Source organism: Mytilus edulis, chromosome 3 (assembly GCF_963676685.1).
Source record: "Mytilus edulis chromosome 3, xbMytEdul2.2, whole genome shotgun sequence".
Classification (NCBI taxonomy): Eukaryota; Metazoa; Mollusca; class Bivalvia; order Mytilida; family Mytilidae; genus Mytilus; species Mytilus edulis.
In genome coordinates, this window is record NC_092346.1 from 102,559,684 (window position 1) to 102,583,819 (window position 24,136).

Consider the following 24,136-nt stretch of genomic DNA (forward strand, 5'->3'; position numbering starts at 1 on the left):
AATATTGCATACAGTACTTTACAAAATTGTAATTTATATAAGGCTTTGGCATAAATAAAACCAAAAAGTACGGGTCAAGCTACAGTTGATGTAAATAGACCGAATGATGACATGATAACATGATTTGAAATAAAGAAAGGTAGCGCTTATAAGGTGATCTCGAGAAATGAAGACAAAAAACATTAGACAAAAAACAATAGAACACAAAACACAACATAGAAAACTAAAAACTGGGCAATACGAACCCCACCAAAAACTGGGGGTAATCTCATATGATCCGGAAGTGTAAGCAGATCTTGCTCCACATGGGGCACCCGTCGTTTTGCTCATGTTGGTACAAAACCGGGGGGAAAAATTTGTGAAAAGTCGGTTTGGGCCCATGTGTCAAACATATTCTGTGCTATTCATATTCATATCATTAGTGTAATTTTCCTCTACTAATGCATGCCCTTGGTGTAAGTTTAGAAAAATGAAAGATCTATTTTGTCCTTTCATTGAAAAATGAACCTTGGGCAAAGCAATGCCATACGTGACAGTTGAAAAAAAAACTCAAGTAGTAAAGCAGAATAAGAGGAATTTGGTTGCAAGCAGGTCCCGCTTTTGAATGTTTGTGTCTATCAGTTTTTCTCTGTTGAGCTACATTTTATGCTCATGCAGGGTAACATGTGTGTTGCTTATAAATATGGTCGATGCAAAAGATTTGGGTGTTGAGTTCTTATTCAATTGTACAATTTATCGTATGATTGGACAAGTTTAATTTGCCTGGCTCAGAAAAAGTGTCACCTTCAATCCAGCTTCAGGGTTAGTTATTGTTGCATGCTGTTAATCATAATGAAACAAAAACAAAACAGTTTATGGGCCTATGAAACAGATACACCAGAAGAAAAGCAACAAGTGGGATTATGCTGTTTTCAAGACTAGAAAAGGACAGGTATTTGGATACAAATACTAAAGTTTTATTTTGATTCGATTTACGTCATATAACAGTACAAGCATAGGATATTGAAAGCTTTTTACCAATTACAAATCACATAAACATAATATTAAACAGAGCATGTGGATAAGATATATTCGGAGCATATATTTCAATGCATAGATATGTTTCACAAATATATTGAAACACAAGCAAAGCACTACTGTAAACTACACCAACGTGGCTTGTTTTAACACTGACGCATAACAGTAATTAAAGCATATAACTAAAGTTGAAGTACACCTTTAAATTTTGCAAAATTAATTTAAAGCATAACTAAAAATGATTTAAAGCACTTGATCCAAAATTTAAAGGCAACTATTCTGGAACCGTGATGTCACGAGTTAACATATGAAAAAAATCTATCTTTAATTTTAAATCTGAATATAAGAACTTTTCCCCCGATTGTATGTGCTTTCTATACACATTTTCTATTTTGGAAAAATTCAAAGAGTCGTGTCAGTTCTAACATGGATTCTAACTATACAAGGCTATACCGTGAATCCTTGTTTTAAGATATGTGAGAATATGTGATAATTTGCATTATTTTTTTCGATTTTTTAACAGTTTAATAAGCTAAAGTTGTATGAAATTTTACCAAAATCTGCGACGTTGTCCTTTTACTGGGTTTATTAAAATTTGTGCCAATGATTGACATAAAAATAAGCATGATAAGAGATACTTGCATTACAGAGAGGTTGATGAATTGGGTGGATTTTTTTTCATCAGCCTAAATATTTTGAATTTTCCATTGGTCACTCAGTGATTTTTATATCCACGAACATACATATTGATATACTGTTCCCCGGTACGCCGAAAAAATAAAGAGATTAAAATTCGTACAGCCAATGCACAAAACACGGAAAATATACGTTGTCGCTCGTCATATCATGTTTTATAATTTTTAAACGAAGGGGGAATAACTCAAAAAACCAAACGTTCGCAAACGACCTGCAAATTTTCAAAATCCTGTCAGTTGATTTGTCTAAAGCACTTAATAATTAAGCTTACGCAAAATGGCTTCATTAGACATAAACAAGTTAGATTTATATGCTATTCTTGACGTATCTGAAGAGGCTACAGAAAAAGAGGTAAAAGAGGGACGAAATATCAATAATCAAATATACCAGAGGGACAGTCAAACTCATAAATCGAAAATAAACGGACAAAGCCATGGCTAAAAATGAAAAAGACAAACAGACAAACAATAGTACACATGACACAACATAGAAAAAAGAAAGAATAATCAACACGAACCCTACAAAAAACTAGGGGTGATCTCAGGTGCTCCTGAAGGGTAATTTATACTTAAAAATTGTCTTTATTATAAGATGATTGCCAAATTTATTAGACAACTCTCCAGAATACAGAACTCTCCGTCCAAGTCACAATTTGTGAACCATTATAGGTCAAAGTAGAGCATTCACGGCGCCTTGGCTCACATCGAACAGCAAACTATAAATAGTGTATCTTTTTAGGCTTTTATAGCTGACTATGCCGTATGGGCTATGCCCGTTGTTGAAGGCCGTAGGGTGACCTATAGGTAATTTCTGTGTCATTTGTTTTCTTACAGAGAGTTGTCTCATTGGCAATCATAGAATTTCTTCTTTTTTATATATGTAACACTCAGAAATGTGTCCTTCCCCCAAACGTGTCCGATTTCCCCAAATGTGTCCACATAACGTCACTGAACTGCAAAACATGTCTAAATGTAAAAGGGTGCCACAGTTACTTTAGGTCAAAGCCTGGTTAAAGTGTGGGCGTCTGTTCTACTATTTTGGATGTGAATGTAAGCAGCCATGCTCAGTTAAATTATAGGTATTAAATCAGATACCTCGTGTAGATGAATGTCTCATTCTGTGCGCCAGAAAATCCTTTGTAGTATTTTACTATTTCTGCTAAAATTGAATTCCGCCGTGCAATATTTGGATTAATATAAAAGCATCATTGGAGTTTATTAGTATAAAATAGTTAACTTACTAGTCGTAAACATTTAATTCAACTGTACTGAAAATATGTGTATGTTCGCTCCTAATGAGCATGAAATACATACAACTGGACAAAGCATTTTCAATCAAAAGAGAATTTTATGTTACAGATTAAATTTGAAACGTAAATGTTATTGATGTCATTTAGGATGTTCGTGCATTAGCGCTAAAAGACGTGTGACGTTTTGGCTTTTAACAGTGGACACGTTAAGATAAATTACAATTATCAGACATTGTTTGTGGTTGTGAAATCGGACATGTTTTGGCAAAATTGAATATTATGGACACGTTTAGGGGAAAAAGACATGTTTGGGAGAATGGACACGTTTGGGGGGAAGGACACTTTTGGGAGTGTTACATATATAATGTTGTTTTGTTACGATTGTTAATTTTCATTATTTTGTTGTTTTTTTTTGTGGTGGAACTGTTCAACATACGCAAGTTTTGTTACCCTTTAAAAGTTGTAAAGATCCGGAGAAGAAGCTATAAAGACCCCCAAATATGACTGGTGTAAATCCATTCAAAAAGGGAAATTAACAGATTCAAATCTGAATCAAAAACAAGAAACACTTGTCTTATGAACCACAACAGCAAAAGACAACTACTGACCAACAGGTTCCTGACTGTCAATATCAACCAGGTTGGGAACCTTTAAAATGAGGGATATCCCTTCAACAAGGAACTGTTCCTCAGACAAGGGGTTATTTTGCTGCTATAGAAAAAAAAATGTGACAGAGTCAAAAGAGTCAGAGAAAAACTTAGTCTTTTTAACTTAAAAGAGTGAAAATTCATAATATAAATTTTGGAACAAGTTCGACTACCTAATAAATAATAATAAAGAAGATTGAAGTGCATGTACATTTTTATATTCCAAATTTCGTGGATATATGTTTTGTCGATATAATACCAGATAGACATATTGTTTGGGAAAAATTTTCTGAAAATAATGTAAACATGGGATATGTGCCCTTTTGTACTAAAAATTTGTTTAAAAAAAACCTGCTTGAAATTTTCCCTTTATAAAAGGGGTACTCATTATTTTGAGGGGTCACCCAAACCTGTTGACATGATGAGCAATATCATACACAAAGTCTAGGTATTTAAAACTTTTCCATGTACACAGATAAAATTAAAGAAACATGTATTTTTTTGCACTGATTCTTGTTCCCACCAGGTCATTTGATGATCCTCCAAAAAGTCAAAGAGGGAGTCTAAGCCCTGGTTATGGTATGAGGTAGTCAGTAAAAGTGGAATTTGCTGGGAAAATATGCATTGCTTAACCAGAAATCTTACAAATGTATTTTACAAATGATGTTCTTTTTATTCCATATTTTTCAACAAACATTAATGCACTTGCTGCAGAATGAAATGTTTTATCTCATGTCTATTAATAAAGTTTTTTGTTCTAACATCACCAATAATGATAAACATCACCAATAATGATAAACATCACCAATAATGATAAACATCACCAATAATGATAAACATCACCAATAATGATAAATATCGCCAATAATGATAAACATCACCAATAATGATAAACATCACCAATAATGATAAACATCACCAATAATGATAAACATCACCAATAATGATAAATATCGCCAATAATGATAAACATCACCAATAATGATAAACATCACCAATAATTATAAATTTGAGGTTTATTGATTTGGCCTAAAATTTAATGCTAACAACATTATTATCATGCACTACAGTTTGTGTATTTCTATTTTTCCTGGTAAAAGATTCATTTATCATGTTTATGTTGGAAACTAAAATACATTCACATCTTAGATATCTAATTTTATGTCCTTTTATTTCAGCTTGTGAAAGCATACAGAAAACGTGCATTAAAATGCCATCCTGACAAAAATCCTGATGACCCAAATGCAGGTATGGGAAAATATTGGCAGTAAATAAGACTATTTTTCATGGTTTTTGCATATTAAATTAATGCTTCTTAATTAGAAATATTTGCTTTTCATATGAAGTATTTATGAATAAGTGTTGTATTTTTTTGCATGAGCCATATTTAATAATTTTGTATGATTAATCAGACAATTATTGATATCTCGCATACGTAATGTTATATGTTACAGGTATATGATTAGCAGTATGACATTGTATGATTAAACAATGTATTACCCTATTCACTGTAGAAAGAAAACCAACTTTCATATCCCTTGCATATAAGTTATATCATAAATTACTGCTTCAGTATTAAGTATATTACGTTGCTGGTGTGTTTTTCTCAATTAGACCTTGATTGTTGTGTTTTATACAGATTTTATACTTTCTTTTTTTCAGCTGAATTATTCCATAAGTTATCCAAGGCCTTAGAACTGTTAACAGATCCTGCTGCACGTGTAAGATTTTCTTTAATATACAAAACAAAATAAAATAAGATAGATTTTTTTTTTAAACAAGACAAATATTTTCCTTTGGACTTGTTAAATTTTATTCTCTCATTAATAAATGACATTATTTATTACAAATTCACATTTTACAATTATGTTTTCAATACTGAAGATTAAAATTGGTTTTAAATAATTCCAAATGCAAAATAGGAATAGTTTCAAAGAACTATATTTAGTAGGAATTTGTGGGCAGTGAATTCCATTGAAAAGAGTATTTATCGTGAAAATTGCATATTTAGTCAAATTGTTTTGAATGAGAAATATATTTAATATTATTACATAGGCAGCTTATGACAAAGCTCAAAAAGCAAAGAAAGCAGCACAGAAAAGACACAGAGAACTTGACAAGAAAAGACAAAAACTAAAAGAAGGTGACAGTCATTTTTAAGTTTCTCTTTTGTATAAGTCTGTTTGTTTTCTGGGTAGTTGCTTAAAGAACCTTGTTCTGCAAAAAGTGAGAGGCATTAATAAAGAAAAGAGTTTATATTGGGGTTAATCTGATTAATATGATAATCAATGTGCTACTGTTACTATGAGTATGAATTGAAAGTTTCAATCAATATTATGATTAGGTTGGAAAAATGTCATGTAATGGGTGGCTTAGCTGAATCATTGCAGACTTCATGAAGCATAATAATATCCGTTCTTATGAAAGCTGTAAATTTTTCTGTTTGAAGGGAATTGAAGTATAATTTCCATTATTTCTTTCAAAATTAAATAGAATTTTATCAGTTTTATTTATAAATTGTCATTTAATTTTGATTGTAGATTTAGAATTACGTGAAGGAGAGGTTTTTAAACAAAAGGAAACTGAATTTACAGCAACAAGAAATTTAGCAGCAGAGGTTAGATATTTAAACTGTGAACACATGTTAAAATAAAAAGATGTGGTACGATTGCCAATGAGACAATTCTCAACCAGACACCAAATAACACAGAAGTTAAAGTTCTTTTGAATCAGTCTGATGTTTACCTCAGGAAAGTAAATCAAGGATTAGGAAATTGTTAAAAACATTAAATGGTTGAAGTTATCTTTAATAATGAAGTTAGATTATGAACTTCCTTCTCATTTTTAGCGCACTTGACCTAAAGGGCCATTGATAAATTAAAACACCAAGAAAAAAGTTATCAGCAAGAAAGGATCATCAAATAACTTTTATTTTGTTGAAATCTTTGGTATACCCTTGATAAGAGCCATTACATATAAATTACAACTATTTTACAAATAAAAACCACTTGTTTAATCGTACCACAGGAAAATGTGTCTGTTCAAAGTTATGCCTTAACTAAAGGAGGAAATAGTTTATTAATATAGTATGTTGTTTAATCTTTATAGGTTGAGAGACTGAGGAAAGAAGGCTCACGATTACTGGAGGAAGAACAAAATTTACTGAAGGAACAGATAAAGAAAGGGAATGAGAGAATAATTATAGATGATGTAGCTGAAGAAATAAAGACACCAAAATTAAAGGTATTAGTTATTTTTGTTCTGATGTCATCAGGCGAAACTGTAAAAACAAATGACATGTTTTTTGGATTATAAGATTTGTTTGCAGTTTATTTTTCTTAATTTGTCAAGGTTGTCATTCTAGCCTCAGACATAGAACAGTCAAACCTTCTTTTTTTTTATAAATTTTGATATACTTATATATTTTTTCAAAATCATTTACCACATTTACTTCAGTTGTTCCTTGAAGTAATTTATTGTATACAGAATTTCATTCAATTTACTCTGATTATATACTATCACTGAGAAATAATAATGTTTACTTCTTTTGAGACTACTACATGTAGAATGTGTGAGCACTTTTTGGAAAGTTTGCTATAGCAATAAACTTTCTTAAGGCATCAGCCTCTAACCGGAAGAGGACAGATTATCTTACTTTAGGAAGTGTGTCCTACTTCTAGATAATGTAGTACTGGTGTTTGAAAACTAATAATAGAAAGATGCTTTTGAAATTGTGAGCTCTTCTATTTTAATAGCATACAGCTTGAATTAAAATGTACTGAATTTTCATCGATAAATCAAATAATTCAACTTCATTTTGAAAATGGCAAACAAACCCTACTTCGTGGATCTGCGCTACGCGGAAAGTAAAATCAATACACACACGAGACAGCAGTTTCTACATTATGCTTTTATCGGTATTCTCCAGACATGCGTCAGATCCATATATGTGTGCCTCCAAATGGGAGTACTATAATCCTGGTTTCACAGGTTTCCTACCTTCCTCCAGTTGAAGAGGTTATTAATACGGTGTTTAAAATACTTCATGAATGAGCATTATTCGACACTTACTACGATTTTTACAAATGTTTATTCAAAGCCCTAGAGTATCGGAAGTGTCATAGTATCTCATGTCATTTCGGCCCACAGGCCTTTTACATATTCGGCATTAGAAATCGGACTATAACGAAATTCTATTAAGAATCCTAAACAAAGTTTTTGTTCAGTTCTTATTATTTTTCTACTTGGGGTCTATTTAGGTGTATTTTGAGGGGCCAACAGAAGGGAGGAATTAACTATAGAACCCTACGGGATTTTTTATTTTTATTTTCAAATGACTATAACTTGAAAACAGTAAGTGACAGACACACATGACTTTCAGTAATGATCACAGGACCATAAAACAAATCAAATTAAATTTAGGTTGAGTCCATGGGGTCACCCAACCCAACCCCTCATGTTTGAGAACTTAAAAACAGTCAAGATCCCCACCCCTTAACCATATATATTCTTATACGTTTCAATTAAACAAATCAAATCAAATAAAAGGCGAGTCCCCTGGGGTCACTCTCACCCCCTGGTTGTTTGAGAACTTGTTAACAGTTGAGATCCCCCCTGACCAGTTGAGGTCAGTCACCGCACCCCTTTCTTTTTGAAAACTTGTAAACAGTCAAGATCTCCACCCCTAAACCATATATATTTTTGTATGTGGCAACAAAACAAATCAATGATATAAAGTGGGTGTCCGTTTGGGTCAGCCCCACCCCCTCATGTTTGAGAACTTGGAAACGGTCGAGATCCCCACCCGTAAACCATATTTAATTTTGTATGGGGCAACAAAACAAATAAAATAAAGTGGGAGTCCTTTTCGGTCAGCCCCACCCCTTCATGTTTGAGAACTTGGAAACGGTCGACATCCCCACCCTTAAATCATATAAATGTATATTTTTGTATGGGGCAACAAAACAAATAAAATAAAGTGGGAGTCCTTTTCGGTCAGTCCCACCCCTTCATGTTTGAGAACTTGGAAACGGTCGAGATCCCCACCCTTAAATCATATAAATGTATATTTTTGTATGGGGCAACAAAACATATCAAATGAATAAAGTGGGAGTCCCTTTGGGTCATCCTCACCCCCTGTTGTTTGACAACTTGGAAATGGTCAAGATCCCTACCCCTTAACCATATATATTCTTGTACAGGACAATAGAACACATCAAATGAAATAGAAGGTGAGTCCCCAGGGGTCACTCCCACCCCCTTGTTGTTTGAGAACTTGTAAACAGTTGAGATTCCTACCCACAAACCATATATATTTTTGTATGGGACTATAAATAAATCAAATGAAATATAGAAGTCCACAGGGGTGACCCCACCCCTCTTTTTTTTTAAAACTTGTAAACGGTCGAGATCCCCACCCCTAAACCATATATATTCTTTTATGGGGCAACAAAACAAATTAAACAAAATATAGTGGGAGTCCCTCTGGGTCATCTGCAACCCCTCATGTTTGAGAACTTGTAAACGGTTGAGATCCCCACCCTTCAACCATAAATATTCTTGTATTGGACAATGAAATGAATAAAATGAAATATAAGGAGAGTCCCTCGGTGTCACCCTACCCAATCCTGTTTTGAGAACTTGTAAACAGTCAAGATCCACCCCCTTCCTTTCGAAAACTTGAAAACTGTTGAGATCCCCACACTGAAATAACATATATTCTTGTACGGAATAATAAAACAAATCAGATGAAATAAAGGCTTGTCCCCTAGGGTCACTCTTACCCCTACCTCCTGCCTGTTTGAGAACTTGTAAACTGTCTAGATCCCCACCCCTAAATCATGAAAACTGTACATGATTTCAAGAAGATTTGTATGACATACAGGTGTAATACCTAGACGTCACTTGTGCATATCACTTTACTAGACCAGACCAATTTGTATTGTACTTTGCCTAATGTCAGGCGACTGTGGGTGACTAATTTTGAGAGCTTTGTCTGGGAGACTTCGTAGCAGCATCCTGTTACAATTATTTCTTGATAAAGTTGTTTTTTTTAAGTTAACCACATCTACACATTTACAATCTATTTGAAATATTACAATCTACCGTTGCAAACTTTCCACAGGTGCTATCCAGCACTTTGATTTAGGACATTGTGTGTGTTTATTTATTGTTTGAATTTCTATTCTTGCATAGTTAACCGAGAGGATATATTTGATTTTAGATTAAATGGAAGGCCAAGAAGGGTGATGATAGTAATGGAGGCTACTCATCTGATGTTCTACACAATCTTTTACACAAGGTTTGTATTATATCAAATGCTGTATTGTGATTAAGAAAAAAATAAGACTTCAATTGCTGGTGCAGGGGTTAATAGTGAACCTTTCATATAACAAAAGCCATGATTTTCATTGTAAAATCCCTCCATTGGGATACTTTAAATGTAAAAAAGTTCTTTTAAAGGTTCTGCAAATTACAACTAGTGGTTAAGAAAAGGGTTGTGGATAACAGATGTATATCCCTTTTGCACTGGCACTTATTCCTGATTTTATAAATACCTATATACCTTTATATAACACTAAAATATGCTGTACATGTACATCTACAGTAATCATATACAAAATGATGTATAACCCACCTAAATTTACTGCCTTGTGTAATATTAAGGTGTATATGTAAAAATTCAGAGACAATTTAGATATCTTGATTACAAAAAAAGATAATTTTCCTTGTAGTGTTATAACAATTCAGTATATTTTTAGTATGGTGATGTTCTGAACTTGATTATCTCCAGTAAAAGAAATGGTAGTGGTATTGTAGAGTTCAAGGACAGAAATGCTGCTGTAAGTCTGGATTTTATTCCCCTAAAATGTATTTGACAACTGACTATTCTAGCACATCAGTATTTTTTTAATTACACTAAATTGTATGCTACATAAGTGAGTAAAATTCATTTCACATAATATCCAAGTTCTTATTTTACATTAACCTTGGACTCCCAAGGGTGACTGGGGAAAATTAATAATGGTCACTTTTGGTCTTCTTCCAGCTCTGTGAATTGTACAAGAACCAGTCATATACAGTAAACAAAAGTAAAACCTTAAATTTGATGTCTCATGTAAACAGAGTGCCAAACTCTTTGTACATCAAAAAACCCTTGTGACAACTCTTTGAGGGGTCGGTTAGTGGCCTGTTCAAAGGCAAAATTTCAGTCCCTATCTAATTCACCCTCATTTTCCAATGGCAGTCTATATTTCCTAGACCTTCATTCTAAACAGCCTCTATTACAGGACCTACCTATTGTATTTGTTGTTGAACTCTTGTTTTCCTGAACATACATGAAATATTTGTCACTGGACATTTAATAACCTCCAATCAATGATATTCTTTGGTAGAGTTTTTTTCCACTTTTCACAATTTTGATGAGCAAAAAAAAATTCTAAGGTCATTTGTCCTTGGTTTGAAGATCTCATTTACCAGAAATTCCCCCACACTCAAATTTTAAAGTTGATCTTAAATCATTTAATAGTGTCATCGTAAAAAGAGACAATAATAAATAACTTTTTTTCAGAGCATGGCAGCTCAGTTTGAAAAGGGTCTAGTAGAAAACCCCTTGACATTTATTTGGCTTGATGGACAAGTTGAAGCTACTACTACTACAAGTCAGGTATAAACAGATTTTTACTTACATTGTATTTACTTTTGTTTTTTGGGGGGATGAAATATAACAGTTTACTTTAGAAAATTCTATTAAAAAATGTTTTAGTAAGAGATTATACTGGTAATATGTTTAAGTATTAAAATCATTGCTTGCTTACCCTGTGTTAAAGTTTTCACTAAAGACAATATGTTTTGTTAATGTTAACCTTTATGAATAATATCAAAACTTACCACTAACGCTTTATATTGAAAATGTATATTGTTTTCCTTAGAGTTAATTTTTATGAATGATTTACATACAATCTAGTTGTTTCAATTGCAATCTTAGTAGAAATTTATATTATTAAAAAACGCATTTTGATAATATATCTCTTTAAGTATAAGCATGTTCACAAATTTTTTTCATAGGGGAAAGTCAATTTATGTATTTGTTACAGAATAAATAATGGGGAAAGATCCGTTTGCGCCAAAAATGCGTCCTTTTGCGCCACAACTTTTTTTCTCCAATGCTACATTTGCGCCACCTGTTTTAAAATTACATGGTATCATTTGTGCCAAAAATAAAACATACGATTGCGCCAATTAGAAGAAAAATGACTTCTCCCCTCCTTTATTTGGACTTGAAACCGGTAGTTTACACGGCACATGTTTCCTTTTCTGAAGCATACTTTCTTCTTACTGCTGCTGCATGGGTACTTCCCCATTTAATGTATATAGTAGCTTGTAACTTCACTTTATTGTCCAAAAAGACAAAAATTGAAGAATGAACTGCATGAAACAGTTCATAATAATTCCTGTTGAATGCTTCTGCTCCATTACTGGTACGTCTTGCGGTAGATATAGTTTCAGCCCATACGGATGGTTGGAACAAAGCACTGTGTCATCAACATATGTGGCTAAAACATAATCAGCAAAAGCTTCTATTTTCTTCTCTTTTTGCATATCTTGTATTAAATATTTTATTTTATTTTCTTCTCCCTGTATACAAGGACTGACTAATGCATTTCAAGTCATTTCTCTCCAGATGTTCATCTTCATGACGAAATATCTCCGAATGTATGATACTTTTTAAGCCAAAAATAAGAATAAATATTAATCATTAATATTTATTATTATAGATATATGTACAGGTAAATTGGCGCAAATTAGTTCAGAATATTGGCGCAATTGATACGTTTGGAAAACAAAATTTGCCGCAAATAATACCCCTGAAAAACTAATTGGCGCAAAAGGACTGCTGCCAAATAATGGTTGGTGCTTCAATAAATATTAAACTTCTTCAACTTTTTATATTTACACAAAAGGCACATAAACAAACAAAATCACAATTTATTTATAATATTTTTTAATTTTTTTTCACAGCCCACTGTTCTTTCAAGTGATGACACTGACTTTGAGAGCATAGTCCTTCGTAAGATGAGACAAGCTGAGGAGAGAAAAAGATTGATAGAACAAATGAAAGAAGAAGACGGAAATAGCTAATGAGATTAAATATCAGATTCTAGGACTGATAAGACTGCACTGCTACTGTTTTGGATGATATACAGTTGATGGAACATGATGATGACAATTAAAACAAGTAGTCAGAAAGTCAGCAGATAATTTTTCAATTGACTTCAAACTAGAAATTAAAAGTTAATGACTTCCTGAAGAAGTTATGAGTGATAACCCAAACTGTCACCAAACATGATTGCCAGCAGTACCGAAGATAAAAAAAAATTGGAGAAAAAATAGAATGAAAAAGTTTGCTACACAAGTTTGAATAAATGATACCACTGTTATGCTTCAAGTGATTTCTATGTTTCCTTTTTTCATTGTTACATCAGACAAAGTCATTGCCCAATTGAATTTTAAGAAATCTTTCTGCCTACTTGTGAGGAAATGACTTCTTTTTATGCCACCGTGGTAGCAGAAGGGGCATTAAGTTTTACCCTTATCCTTCCATCCTTTCCTTTGTCTGCATGTCACTCACTTTTGTTTGCCTCAAACAAATGGTATAAAACTTATACACTATGCTTATTAAAACAAAACACAGATCAAGTTAGAATTTTTGTGGTGTCACTTTTACTAGAGTTATGCCCCTGTACAGATGGAAAAATGGCTGAATTCATTTCATTCCATAATTAAAATTTGCCTCACTGAAATGATATGAAACTTATACACAATGGTTATAACTGCAAAACTCAGATTAAGTACTTATTTTGGTAATAACTTTTCTATTTCTGAGTTATGTCCCCCTATAATGTTATGCAAAAAGGAGGTGCATCATCTGTGTCTCATGGACACATTCCCCATTTATTTTATGCGTCATTAACATTTTTCTGTGATTAACTCGTTGATTTTAGTTCTATTACTTATTTGCTCAGACCTAAAGGACTTTTCAGTGTGATATTTCAATACTTCAGTAACAGAGGTTGCTAATGACAAATGTATATCTTAACTGATACATTCTAGAAATCACAGATTTATCTATTAATAGTTTATTTTGAGATTTTCTTTTCCATTATCTGTTTGAGGTAGTTTCCTTCTGAGTATTTTACCACTTGGTAGTTTAGGAATTTCATCCACAATTTCCAAGCCACCTCGAAGTTTCTTATAAGGGGACACTCGTTCTACAAAAGAAACATAACATTTAATAGCATTACTTGATATCAGCAAACAATTTTGCTGAAGATTCTGTTTTCTTTGCAAAGAACTCGGTGATACATCATTAAATTTGTTTTGAAGTACATGGAAAACAATTCAATTGTACAGTTGGAACATTCCTCTTATTTCAACTGTTTTCTCATCCTTGTGATAACATTCAAATAATTTTGTTCAAAATTTCTAACTTGCATAAGAAAATAGAGAAAGCTTTGCATTTTCTGTAATGGTTAGAAAATGTGTATTTCAATCATTAAAATATTTATCTGTAGGCAAGCTCAAAACTAGTTCCTTAGATTTTAAATATGTAGCATTACATGTACCATTTATATATTTCTGTATTTCTGTTGCTTCAGCATGTGATTTAAGTACAACATATGCCTTTGGAACTTCACCAAAAACATCAGCTGGTACCCCAATAACTGCTGCCTCTAATATAGCTTCATGGGATAACAGTATAGACTCTAGATAGGTTGGAGATATCTGAAATGTTAATCAAAACTAATAATCTTCACAGCTCTGGTATAATTTGTATACTGTACAGAATCAAGGATTACTATACAAATCCTTGACAGAATCTAAAGTAGATCCTCATTTTTGTTCATTTCCTTTGTTTATTGAAAAAGTAATATCTGTATCTCAATATTTTGTACTGGGGGTATTCCTTAAATTATTTTTTTCATAGGAATCTTTTCTATTTTGTAACGGAGAAATTGATGGATAAAATAAGAAACCATCATAAATGTTACAGGCATATTCAAAACAAAATCATGATAATGTCATATGATAAAATTATTCAAACCATAACAGTTTGCATGTCATCATAACCCCTGAACTCCAGTGTTGCTATCTGTGCTATCATGAAATAATAGAAGCAGTTTAGAAAATATAAATGTGAATTTTAATATATTTACAACTGCTTTAACATTTGTGTTAAGTATGGCATTTGTATATATGAATAATGCAATTTACCTGATATCCTTTGTATTTAATAATATCCTTTAATCTGTCAACAACAAAGTAATGGCCATCGTCATCATAGTAAGCTATATCACCTGAAAAAATCTGAGACCTTGAGAATAATAAGTATGAATGAAATGTGTGAATGTAAATAAAACAGCAACCCAACAACATTTGAAAACAACTCTAAAAGATATCTAGGTTTAAAATTCATTTCACCAAGCTCTCTTCAAAACAAAGACACTACCAACACGGAGCCTTGGCTCACACCAAACAGAAAGCTATTAAGGGCCCCCAATATGACTAGTGTAAAACAAGGAAAATCTACACTCTAACCTATATAGAAAAAAGCAAGAAATGGAAACACTTATGAACCATATCAACCAAGACAACCACTGAACATCAGGCTCCTGACTTAGGACACGTGCACACAAATGAAGCGGGTTTAAATGTTTTAATAGGTACCAACCTTTACCCTTACCGTAAACAATAGCATAACAGTCTGATTTTGAAGTTTTTTATGACATGAATAACTTTTGTGGAAATTTATAAAATTTGAACAGAAGCTTTTTTCTATCCAAAAGACAGTGCCCAGACCAAAGTTATTTTATTTATTTTATATTTTCTTATTTTACTGGTTATGTAAGTACTTTTTAAAATAGTAGTTGTTATCAGTTTAAATCAAGTACTGTTTATAGAGAACATAGAATAACCTGTTTTTATCCAGCCATCTTCTGTAATAGACCTCCTGGTTGCTTCTTCATTGTTTAAATATCCTTTAGTAATTTGTGGCCCACACGCCCATATTTCACCAGACTCAAATGCTTTTGTTATAGTTTCTCCATTTTCAATATCAATTAGCTAAAATAATATATAAAGATTATATCAGTCTATAACTAATTAAAATTTGTGGATGTTTGGAAATTATGGGATGATTGTCAAATTGCATATCACTAGTTCTTGATTTATCGATTGATTCCTATGATGTAGGAATATAGAAGTTAAACCTTTGAGTATTCAATTATTATAGTCATACCAAGGATTTGTATAGTAAATATACAAATCCTTGGTCATACATTGAAAAGAGTGATATGCAATTCAGACCCACTGAAGCAATGGAAACATCCATTTTGATACATTACTATACTGAGTAAAAATTTATATAATATAATTATAAAAAGTTAAAAGATTAAAATTACACTTATCATATACATTTATCTAATACAGCTTGTTAAGTTGTTAAAAGATCTTTATAATGTGTTCTTGCATGAGATGAGTTACCTTTGATATAGTATTGGGTACTGGCTTGCCGATAGAACCATATTTATGACATCCAACAGGATCAGTGAATATTTACCTTTGATATAGTTTTGGGTACTGGCTTGCCGATAGAACCATATTTATGACATCCAACAGGATCAGTGAATATTTACCTTTGATATGGTATTGGGTACTGGCTTGCCGATTGAACCATATTTATAACATCCAACAGGGTCAGTGAATATTTACCTTTGATATAGTTTTGGGTACTGGCTTGCCGATTGAACCATATTTATGACATCCAACAGGATAAGTGAGTATTTACTTTTAACAGAGACATATATTGTATTATATGTCTCTGCTTTTAATATGGTATTGGGTACTGGCTTGCCGATTGAACCATATTTATGACATCCAACAGGATCAGTGAATATTTACCTTTGATATGGTATTGGGTACTGGCTTGCCGATAGAACCATATTTATAACACCCAACAGGGTCAGTGAATATTTACCTTTGATATAGTTTTGGGTACTGGCTTGCCGATTGAACCATATTTATGACATCCAACAGGATCAGTGAATATTTACCTTTGATATAGTATTGGGTACTGGCTTGCCGATTGAACCATATTTATAACATCCAACAGGATCAGTGAATATTTACCTTTGATATGGTATTGGGTACTTGCTTGCCGATTGAACCATATTTATAACATCCAACAGGATAAGTGAGTATTTACTTTTAATATGGTATTGGGTACTGGCTTGCCGATTGAACCATATTTATAACATCCAACAGGATCAGTGAATATTTACCTTTGATATGGTATTGGGTACTGGCTTGCCGATTGAACCATATTTATAACATCCAACAGGATCAGTGAATATAGCGCCACTAGTTTCTGACATTCCATAGCCTGTTCAATAAATTGGTAATCACATTTTATGACATTTTACCTTATTTTAAAAACATTGATAACTGTTTCAAATACTTATTGCTTAATTTTATTTATCTGTCAGTGTGTCACATAATTCAGGATTTTTTCTCATCTTTGCGAGGCAAGGGTAACCCTTGTCTAGAGAAGATAGAGAGAAGGGAAGTGGATCGTAACCCTTGTCTAGAGAAGATAGAGAGGAGGGAAGTGGATCGTAACCCTTAGGTAGAGAAGATAGAGAGGAGGGAAGTGGATCGTAACCCTTAGGTAGCGAAGATGTGTTTGCCTTTGATGCTTGATGTATTTTCCTTCTTCTCTTTTCTTCTCCATTTTTGTCGAGCCTGCCACTTTTGTCGCAGAAAGCTCGACATAGGGATAGTGATCCGGCGGCGGCGCCTTTAGCTAACTTCTTAAAAGCTTTATATTTTAGAAGGTGGAAGACCTGAATGCCTCATACTTTGTATATGGATGCCTCATGTTACGAAGTTTCCGTCAGCCACATGTCCAATGTTCTTGACCTCATTTTCATGGTTCAGTGACTACTTGAAAAAAAGTTAAGATTTTTTTGTAATGTTAAACTCTCTCTTATTATAAGTAGTAGGATAACTATATTTGGTATGTGCATACCTTGCAAGGTCCTTATGTCGGTCAGACAGTTTTCACTTGACCTCAACCTCATTTCATGGATCAGCAAACATGGTTAAGTTTTGATGGTCAAGTCCATATCTCAGATACTATAAGCAACAGGCCTAGGTCTAGTATATTTGGTGTATGGAAGCATTGTAAGGTGTCATCTGACCTTAACCTTATTTTCATGGTTCAGTGGTTATAGTTAAGTTTTTGTGTTTTGGTCTGTTTTATAATCCTGGTACCTTTGATAACTATTTCTTATACTGTATGCAATAGGTCTACTATATTTGGTGTATGGAATGATTGTAAGGTGTACATGTCTAGCTGGCAGGTGTCATCTGACCTTGACCTCATTTTCACGGTACAGTGGTCAAAGTTAAGTTTTTTAGTTTTGGTCTTTTTTAGCTCACCTGACCTGAAAGGTCAAGTGAGCTTTTCTCATCACTTGGGGGTCCGTCCTCCGTCGTCGTCCGGCGTCACCGTCGTCTGTAAACTTTTACAAAAATCTTCTCCTCTGAAACTACTGGGTCAAATCTAACCAAACATGGCCAAAATCATTATTAGGGTATCTAGTTTAAAACTTGTGTCCAGTGACCCGTCCAACTAACCAAGATGGCCGCCATGGCTAAAAATAGAACTTAAGGGTAAAATGCAGTTTTTTGCTTAAAACTAAAAAAACAAAGCATTTAGAGCAAATCTGACATGGTGTTAAATTGTTTATCAAGTCAAGATCTATATGCCCTGAAATTTTCAGATGTATCGGACAACCCGTTGTTAGGTTACTGCCCCTGAATTGGTAATTTTAAAGAAATTTTGCTGTTTTTGGTTATTATCTTGAATATTATTATAGATAGAGATAAACTGTAAAACAGCAAAAATGTTCAGCAAAGTAAGATTTTCAAATAAGTCAACAGGACCAAAATGTTCAGTTGACCCCTTTAGGAGTTATTGCCCTTTATAGTAAAATTTTAACCATTTTTCGTAAATCTTAGTTATCTTTTACAAAAATCTTCTCCTCTGAAACTACTGGGCCAAATTAATCCAAACTTGGCCACAATCATCATTGGGGTATCCAGTTTAAAAATTGTGTCCGGTGACTCGGCCACCCAACCAAGATGGCCGCCATGGCTAAAAATAGAACATAGGGGTAAAATGCAGTTTTTGGCTTATAACTCAAAAACCAAAGCATTTACAGCAAATCTATCGTGAGTAAAATTGTTTGTCAAGTCAACATCTATCTATCCTGAAATTTTCAGATGAATCGGATAACCGGTTGTTAGGTTGCTGCCTTGAATTGGTAATTTTAAGGAAATTTTGCCGTTTTTTGTTATTATCTTGAATATTATTATAGATAGAGATAAACTGTAAACAGCAATAATGTACAGCAAAGTAAGACATAAAAATAAGTCAACATGACCAAAATGGTCAATTGACCCCCTAAGGAGTTATTGCCCTTTATAGTCAATTTTTAACAATTTTCATAAAATTTGTAAATTTTCGCTAACATTTTCTACTGAAACTACTGGGCCAAGTTCATTATTGATAGAGAAAATTGTAAGCAGCAAGAATGTTTACTAAAGTATACACATCACCATCACCAAATCACAATTTTGTCATGAATCCATCTGTGTCCTTTGTATAATATTCACATAGACCAAGGTGAGCGACACAGGCTCTTTAGAGCCTCTAGTTTCTAATACTATATGCCATAGGTCAACTATATTTGGTGTATTTAAATATTTTATGATCTATATGTCAGTTGTGCAGGTTTTATTTGACCTTGACCTCATTTTCACAGTTCATTGATCAGTGTTAAGTTTTTGTGTTTTGGTCTGTTTTTCTAACTATAAGCAAAAGGTCAACTATATCTGTTGTTTGGGAGAATTGTTTTCTGTAAATGCCTGTCTGGCATGGTTCATCTGACCTTGACCTCATTTTCATATTTCTAAGGTCAATGTTAAGTTTTTATGGTTAATGTTAAGTTTATGTGACAGATGTAAAAAAGCTTTATATTTAGGACTATCAACATAATATCAATGATTAGTAAAGAAGGCGAGACATTTCAGTATGTGCACTCTTGTTATCTTTTGTATGAAATATATCAACATACACTTTTTTTTTAATTCTTATTACTGACTGAAAACCTTCTAACACATATGAAACTATGAAGTTGGAGTAACCTTTGCTCTAAATAATCTTGAACTCTATCTCGATTGTTAATGGCGCTTGTGCTATTCGCATAGCAATGACTAGCATACTTTATTTACCATTCTTTACCTTGTCTTATTCCCTGTAGTTTGAGTCTATGTACCATTTGTTCAGTTAAAGTTTTACTTAAAGGGGCAGCTCCAGAGTATGGTGTATGTAAACTAGACAAGTCGTACTTGGATACCATAGGGTCTTTGGCAAAAAAGTTTACAAGTGGTGGTGCTATTAAACTGAACGTTCCCTGAAAAGAAAAACGATTATTTCTGTTATCTTGAACATGTTCTCTTCTGGATTACAGTTTGTACAATAAAAAAATGCCATTGCATGATATAGAGCAGTTCAAAATTAAGTTTTTTTAAATTATTGTGAAAGATGAATTTTACTTTGTCCAGAATGTAAATTAGTTTTTTAAAATATAAATATTAAGGGTGGGGGTCTTTCATATTTTTTTCATATTCGAAAAGCATGATATTAAATTTAAATTGAGACTGAAAATTAGAATGTTTTAACGAGACAGCAACCCGGCCAAAGAGCAGATTACAGTCGAACACACTACCAATGGGTCATCAACACAGCGATAACTAAATCCCGCACCCGGAGTGGGGCTTCAGCTGGCTCCTAAACAAAAATGTGTTTTACTTGTTCAGTGAAAATGGACGTCATACTAAACTCAATATAAACCTACCCTAAAATTTTGAATAGCATTGAGGTAAGATTCTGCTTCAAACCTGGGTAGAACAACAGTAGCCGCTCCCTGTGACAAAGGGTTCATCATCCCTATCATAAGTCCAGCAATGTGTACCATAGGTAGACAGGAGATTGATTTCTCTTCTCCAGACACAAATGGAATTATTGTTGGATGTCTATATTATAAAAATACGCAATTAACACTTTATATACCAGTAAAAAAATCATTATTGCTTTATTCTTTATAAAAAAACATTTACTTTTTTCAGTTTAGTATAATTGATGAATACATGTATCATAAGTTTCTTTGCACGAGGTTGATATTTGGATTTTGACAAATTCATGAGCTCAATCTTGATTTATATAGCATGTATACAGCTACGATACCTCATTTTAAAGATGTGCATATGGATCATCAAACTTTACTCATCCATTGTATAATTTTTTTTCCATTTCAACTTTAAGGGTTGCATACTCCTTGGGACCTTTGAATAACGTTTCAACATATATTGAACATAAAAAGAAAAAGACTATCACCGTAATTGACAAAGTTCAGCAACTAAGTTTTTATGAGTCAGTAATACGCCTTTTGGTAACCCTGTGGTCCCACTGGAGTATGGTACCAGTGCAGTATCGGTATCAGGGTTTATGTTTACATCTGGTAATTGGTTTGCCTTTGTTTCTATGAGGTCACTAAAGTTTCGATGAAATTCTGAATAGCCTATAACTATGATTTCCTGCAATATCATACAAATATTCAAATAAATTTTAAAGAATGTACCCTAATTATTTTTTTGTTTCATCTTGTTTTTTAAAACAAGTAATTCAAGTTATGTTTATTAAATAGTTACTATATAGAACCAGCTTCTTAATTCCTTTCAGAATAAAAGTATGTTATGATATGAGCAAAAGGAGACGAGAAAGCAACCAAACAAAAGATACGGACCATCGTTTTATATGGTTCAAGAAAAAGGGAGATAATATTACTTTAATTGAATATTCTATTGGGTTATCTCTAATAGTTTTGTACTAAAAATTGTATACCTTTACACTCGGAACTTTGACTTTTGCATTATTCGCCTTAGTAACGCAGTCAGGTGTTGTGATAATAAATTTAGTACTAGTATCATATAGTTGTGTGGCCAGCTCATCTACAATAGTAAAAAGGACATTTGACTCACAGTTGAAATTGAGACAAATTTCAGATCTGCTTGCTAAGAATTGCACCCTGAAGACAATACTTAATCATAAATCACAATACAGCATCAACAAGAATGATTTTAATCGGATTGGAAAGATGTGATTGATATGTTCTAATCGATTTTCATAGCTAAGAAAACGATTGCTTTGGTGTTGTTTCGATTTATGTAAGATTTGCATGTCTATTCCCAATACATTAAGTAAGTTGTCTCACCAACATTAATCAGGGCATGAAGTCACTTTATGTTCAGCATACATATAAATAGTTAAACAATATATATTTTAAATAAATATTATGATATATACATTACAAACTCACCAACCTGCAGTAAGCTGCGAGTTAGCTATTGTTAAAATGGCACCGTTGGCCGTCACACCACAAAAGACATGTGCGAACTCGGGACGATTCGTTCCATATAAACACACTATATCGTTCTTTTGTAAACCAATATTTTTAAATCCTGTTGCTGTAGAAACTATTTCAGACTCTAACTGATCAAAGGTTGTTTCTTGTCCAGTAATGCCATTTATCTAAAACGTAAATGAGAAGAATAAAGTGTGTTAATATGAGTGTCTTATCATACTTTGTATTGAAGCTGCCTCATCAAGATATGACTTATCAATGTTTTATGCATGGTGACACTACGGGTGTCACATATGGAACCGGAACTGCTGACACTTCCTTTAGTTCGTCCTCTGTTAATGGTGGTGCTAGTGTTGCTCGCAATCTTTCATTTTGTATCTAATGTTTTGTTCTTAACTTTTTGTCTTTTAGTCGTTTTATTTTTGGGCATTGTGTTGTCTAGTTTTTGTCGAGCCTTCGACTTTAGTCGAAAACGCGAGACTAAGCGATCCTACATTCCGTCGTCGTCGTCGGCGGCTGCGGCGTCCACAATGTTCACTCTGTGGTTAAAGTTGTTGAAATTTTAATAACTTTCTTAAACTATACTGGATTTCTACCAAACTTGGACAGAAGCTTGATTATGATCATAAGATAGTATCCAGAAGTAAATGTTGTAAAAAAATAAATTCATTTTTTCCATATTTTACTTTTAAATGGACTTAGTTTTTCTGCGGGGAAACATTACATTCACTCTGTGGTTAAAGTTTTAAAAATTTTAATAAATTTCTTAAACTATCCTTGGTTTGTACCAAACTTGGACAGAAGCTTAATTATGATCATAAAATAGTATCCAGAAGTAAATTTTGTAAAAATATAAATTCATTTTTTCCGTATTTTACTTTTAAATGGACTTAGGAGATTGTATCAAGAAAAATATTGTTATTGAGTTTTTTCCTCATTTTTGTTGAGCCTGCGATTTACAGCAAAAGTAGGCGAGACACTGGGTTCCGCGGAACCCTTACAAATTTTTTTTACATGAAATTCGATTGCTCGTAGGTATTTTTTGCCTATTCAGTAAGTAAAATGATACAAATTAGAAGATACTAGTATTACTTACAAGAGCAGTGAACTTTCTGTATTTGTGTATGTCCTTTAAAATGTATTCCGCTATAGACATGTTTGGTATGTCGACATTATATGGAGACTTATGGTACTTTTGACAATTATGACGACGTAAAATGTTGCTATAACGCCATTTCAAGAGACAACGTTTTACTATTCTTATTATCATTTTAGTAAAGATGTCTCATTACGACATCCTTATCATATTTAGACCTACGATAATAGGAGTCTTAAGTTTGTAAGGCACTAACTGATACTACATGATAAGGAATTTAAATCTCTTGAAACGGACATGTGTGACCATGACTTGTCTTTCACCGGGCAGTACAACACATTGAATGTAGATCGAATGTCGACTAGAATTAAACGGTAATACTATTTGAAAGTCACGAATATAAAATTGTTTAATATCCATTCGTTTAATGTGTTTGATTTTGCTACTGATTAGGCCCTTTTTGTTTTGACTTTTCCTGGGAGATTTTGTATTTTACATTTCGTCTATACATCTTTTGCTTCCGATTTTGACATTGAAAACAAAACTATTAGTTATTGATCGAAACAGAACAAATATGTATTGCTACTTTTAAGGGCGCTTGTTATTACTACTTTTAAGGGCGCTTCTTATTGCTACTTTTAAGGGCGCTTGTTACTGCTACTTTTAAGGGCGCTTGTTACTGCTACTTTTAAGGGCGCTTGTTACTGCTACGTATTAAGGCACTTGATATTGATACCTTTTTTACGGCGCTTATTAATTGCGCAGTTTTTTGAAATCCCTTTTTTTCTCGAAATAGAAACTTTCAATGTTTTTCTCTCGAAATAGAAAGACATTCAGAAGAGTAAAATTTTAGTTAAGTGATAGAAGTGTAACACGTAAATGC

General features: G+C 33.0%; 2 protein-coding genes across 2 annotated transcripts; one reads left to right on the top strand and one right to left on the bottom strand.

Annotated features, from left to right (window-relative positions):
- The first annotated feature begins 1,881 nt into the window (after positions 1 to 1,881).
- LOC139518032 (dnaJ homolog subfamily C member 17-like) lies at positions 1,882 to 13,049 on the top strand. The gene is made up of 10 exons (XM_071309672.1): positions 1,882 to 2,064; positions 4,788 to 4,857; positions 5,272 to 5,330; positions 5,665 to 5,752; positions 6,150 to 6,226; positions 6,718 to 6,852; positions 9,833 to 9,910; positions 10,371 to 10,451; positions 11,180 to 11,275; positions 12,631 to 13,049. Exons 1-10 carry the CDS (start codon positions 1,990 to 1,992, stop codon positions 12,748 to 12,750), a joined length of 879 nt encoding a protein of 292 aa, XP_071165773.1. The 5' UTR covers positions 1,882 to 1,989; the 3' UTR covers positions 12,751 to 13,049.
- Positions 12,547 to 23,355, bottom strand: LOC139518031 (probable 4-coumarate--CoA ligase 1). The gene is made up of 11 exons (XM_071309671.1): positions 23,254 to 23,355; positions 22,117 to 22,324; positions 21,638 to 21,744; positions 21,131 to 21,330; positions 20,592 to 20,769; positions 19,976 to 20,147; positions 16,950 to 17,050; positions 15,585 to 15,732; positions 14,884 to 14,966; positions 14,235 to 14,394; positions 12,547 to 13,880 (listed from the first exon to the last, which is right to left on the bottom strand). The coding sequence occupies exons 1-11, from the start codon at positions 23,311 to 23,313 to the stop codon at positions 13,741 to 13,743; spliced, it is 1,557 nt and encodes a 518-aa protein (XP_071165772.1). The 5' UTR covers positions 23,314 to 23,355; the 3' UTR covers positions 12,547 to 13,740.
- Between the last annotated feature and the right edge of the window lie 781 nt (positions 23,356 to 24,136).

Coding starts and splice junctions, on each gene's coding strand:
- LOC139518032 (XM_071309672.1), top strand. CDS start 1,990: ATGGCTTCATTAGACATAAACAAGTTAGATTTATATGCTATTCTTGAC. Junction 5,331..5,664: donor TAACAGATCCTGCTGCACGT/GTAAGATTTTCT, acceptor ATTATTACATAG/GCAGCTTATGACAAAGCTCA. Junction 5,753..6,149: donor AAGACAAAAACTAAAAGAAG/GTGACAGTCATT, acceptor TTTTGATTGTAG/ATTTAGAATTACGTGAAGGA.
- LOC139518031 (XM_071309671.1), bottom strand. CDS start 23,313: ATGTCTATAGCGGAATACATTTTAAAGGACATACACAAATACAGAAAG. Junction 15,733..16,949: donor TACCCAATACCATATCAAAG/GTAAATATTCAC, acceptor ATATTATTTTAG/CTAATTGATATTGAAAATGG. Junction 13,881..14,234: donor AATACAGAAATATATAAATG/GTACATGTAATG, acceptor TTTCTTTTGTAG/AACGAGTGTCCCCTTATAAG.